General features: G+C 39.0%; 1 protein-coding gene across 1 annotated transcript in view; it reads right to left on the bottom strand.

Moving 5' to 3' along the window:
- Positions 1–3,826, bottom strand: part of ERICH3 (glutamate rich 3) — an 89,420-nt gene that overhangs the window by 46,311 nt on the left and 39,283 nt on the right. Inside the window, 1 exon segment of the mRNA XM_007445904.1 lies at positions 2,861–3,047. Within this exon segment, the coding sequence (XP_007445966.1) occupies positions 2,861–3,047 (187 nt within the window).

Genomic DNA, 3,826 nt, shown 5'->3' on the forward strand with positions numbered 1-3,826 from the left:
TTTAGGACCTAACTGAGGTTACTTTTCTGTTCCAAGTCAAATATGTGTTCTCCATATATGTGGGCAAGTCATTTGTGGACAAGTCATTTGTTTAACTCCCAGGAAAGCTTATGAGTTTGTATACAATCATCCATGTGTGAACACATTGCACGCTTTGGGAACTGCTGTATAAATCCAAGCTATAAAATGTCTGGTCCTAAACACTTTCTATCGAGGTTTAATAATCAGTTCCAAAATCTGATGGATGGCATCTACTCTCCTTTCAACACTTAACTAGCTTCTGTAAAATTCTTTATATGATTTCACTTGGTTCTCTCTAGCTTCTTTCTTTGAAGTTTTCAAATAATAATAAAAAAATGGTTGTGATGTTTAAGAGTAAGTTCTATTACCCTCAACTAAAATGCACAGTTCTCATAAGACACTGGTTTTCAATTTTTTCTTAGCTTCCTAATCAGCTGAGGTTAAGGTTCCAATCAGTCTTTGACTGGAAAATAGAAATAATCAGCAGAGAACTTCCAGTTGATCCCAACACAGCCACCAACTTGCATCTCTCTCTGCCCTATGCGCCATCTTTCTTCCTGTTACTACAGAAGAATGCTTCCTCTCATCTAAGGCTAAGGCCATTTGAGCCCTATATCCCATCTCCTCTAGTCTACTCAAGCACTTTGCCCCAGCAATTTCTCTCTCTATGTCATGCCTGATCAATGTGTTTTTTCCCCCTAGGGTATCAACCCTAACTATAAGCTTATAACCATATTATAATATCTACCATTTTGAAATATAATAAGCCCCCTTGAGCCCCTACATCCTCCCTCCTGGCTGCCACCCAATTTCCATCCTTTAGAGCAAAACTCTTTAATAAGAGCTATCTATCATCTCTGGCTTTAGCTCTTCTCCAATTATTTCTTAAACCCACTCCAAACAAGCCTGCATTCCTACCACTCCACAATAGCAACTTGTGCCAAGATCACCAATAACCCACACATGACCAAATAATCATGCTCAATCCCGAATTTTCATTTTGCTTCGCCTAACCACACCTCCGACCCAGTTGATTATGCCTTATTCCTGAAACATTTTGTTCATTTCCAGGACATTGCTTTCTCTGGGTTCTCTGTCTAATCACTGGCCTTCCTTCCTAGGTTTTTCCTGGTTCCTCTATATCTTCCTCATCTTTGTACTAAAGTGACCAGAGCTTATTACTCAGGCATCTTCTCTTACTGCATTCCATTCTTAAGCAGTCTCATCCCTTCTTATGACTCTAAATGCCATCCACATGTAAACAATTCTCAAATTTATATATCTCCAGCCTGGACCTCTCACCAGACCCCAGATTCACAGATCCAACCGCCTACTCAACATTTCTACTTGCATATCTCATAGATGTCTCCAACTCAGTGTGTCCAAAACCAAAATCCCCTCCTTCCACTCCCAAAGCTGCACCTTCCACAGTCTTCCCCATGTTAACTGGGCATCTTTCCAGTTGTTCAGGTTAAAAACTTTTCAATCATCTCTGACTCTGCTCTTTATCTCATGCCCTGAATCCAATCCATCAATAAATCCTGTAAACCCTACTTTCAAAATACGTCTAGAACCTAATCACTTGAAACTCTTCCTACCGCTCTCTTTCCTCTGGATTAAACTAGTTTCCACCCTTCTCCCCACCCTCCCTATTTTATTTTTCCCATAGGAGCTACTATCAGATCATGACAGGCCATTGCTCTAAACCTACCTGAGAAGCTTCCCATCCCTCTCAGAATAAAAGTCAAAGGCTTTGCAATGACCATAGGACTCTACGTGACTTGACGCCACTGTCTCTCTGACAGTGACATCTTCTATCACTGTCCCTTTCTCACTTTTGCTCTGATCACACTAGTTTACATACACCAAGCATAATCCTGTCTCACACCCTTGGTATATGCTTTTCTTCTACCTGAAAACCTATTTGAAAAAGGAGACATTTTTTTCTGGTTTCTGCTCAAAAGACATCAGAGAGGCCTTTACTGACCATCCTACATAAGATAATACTGCCTTCTGACACTTGTCCCCCCTCATTCCTTATATCTCCCTCACCCTTCTTTGCGTTCATCACGCTTATTACCATCTAATATACATTAATTGGTTGTTGTATTATTGGTATATTGGCATGGGTTTATTGGTATATTATTTTCACTTCCCCTGTCAGAAGGCACTCTATGGGTCAGGTTCTTTGGTTGGTTCACTGCCATGTTCTAGCTTGGCACAGAGTCAATTCTCCATGAGTACTTTCAGGAAAAAATTAAGCAAAGCCTGCAAGAAGATCTCCTGACTACAAACAGAATGTCCAATATGAAAACTGATGAATAATAGTCAAAACTGACCTTTTATCATGCATTTTTTTATGTCCGAGATTGAAATTAGGGGCATGAGAGTGATCATGGGGCTACACGATAATGCAGGCACACCTCTATTATGCAAAACCTATAATATGCAATTATATAAGCTGGATGCTTGACACATGCTCTGGAGCTCAGCTCAGAATAAATTACTATGAGGAATGAGGAGGGGATAGCCTCTCTCCTTCCCTTTAGAGACAGAACTTAAATCATTATGAGGAAAGGAAGAGGTAGAAAAGAAACAGAATTTGAAACACCACCAGCTTTTATGCCCACTATATAATAAATCTGGAAATCTACTTTATATCTTATAATTTTAAATACAACACACAGGATTGTGATAAACAACCTTTAACTTAGATATTTTAGGTTCATCTACATTGATATGATTCTTAACAAATTGTACTGAGAAATACATCAGTAAAAGCATACAAAGAAAAATGTAGCAAAACTTGCCCTCTACCAAAGGACATTTGTTTCCATACTTGTAGCAAGGAGATGATCTCTCGACACACACAAACCCAAAGTAGCCTCGTTTGCCTCCAAGTCTGGAACCTTTTCGATGCTTATATTCACAGCAGGAACTTAACCTGTCCACCTGTATCCCGTTCAGGAAAAAGGTGAGACTGAAGGGGAAACCATGGTGCCTTTTGGAAATAAACTGAAAGGTCTCTGGAATTTAAAAAGGCAATACATTAGTGAAAGCAACTGACTTTGAACATGTTTTAAATCACATTTTTCTGTTATATAAGTACAATATTACTTCCTAGATCTCCTTTTTAACTTGAGGACAATTTTTTAACCACAAAACGCATTCTATTACTTGTATATATAATAAATACTCCAAGGCATTATAAAACTCTTTGACTTGTAATAAAATAATAAAACCTAAAACTATATGAGCATTTAATATGGCCAGGCATTATGCCTAATTACCTTGGGTGTGTTATTTCTCAACAACCATATGAAGTGGAAATATTACTATCATTAGTTTCCATAATGCAGAAATTTAGGTTTAGAGCTCAGTAATTCAGCCAAAATCATACAATAAGTGGGAGAGTTAATGTTTGAATCCAAACATCTCTCTAGATTCCACGCCTCTGTCTTGCTATGTTATCTAGCAATAAAGTACATAACAAAAGGCTGCTGTGACCTCAGTAATGCCTTTATATGACTATTTTTTTACTCGGTAATGCTTTTAAATAAATTTTGGTCTTTAGTTGTGACTTGAAACATCCTGATACATGTATGGATGAAGCAGAATTATTCCATCTTCAATCCATTCTCAGTTCTGCCTAGATTTGAGACCCCTTCTTGATCCCCAACCCACCCAAAAGTCTCACCAATAAATTAAGAACCACTGCTTGGGCTTCCTTGCTGGCGCAGTGGTTGAGAGTCCGCCTGCCGATGCAGGGGACACGGGTTCATGCCCCGGTCCGGGAAGATCCCAC

The sequence above is a fragment of the Lipotes vexillifer genome, unplaced genomic scaffold (genome assembly GCF_000442215.2).
Source record: "Lipotes vexillifer unplaced genomic scaffold, Lipotes_vexillifer_v1.1 scaffold2435, whole genome shotgun sequence".
NCBI lineage: Eukaryota > Metazoa > Chordata > Mammalia > Artiodactyla > Lipotidae > Lipotes > Lipotes vexillifer.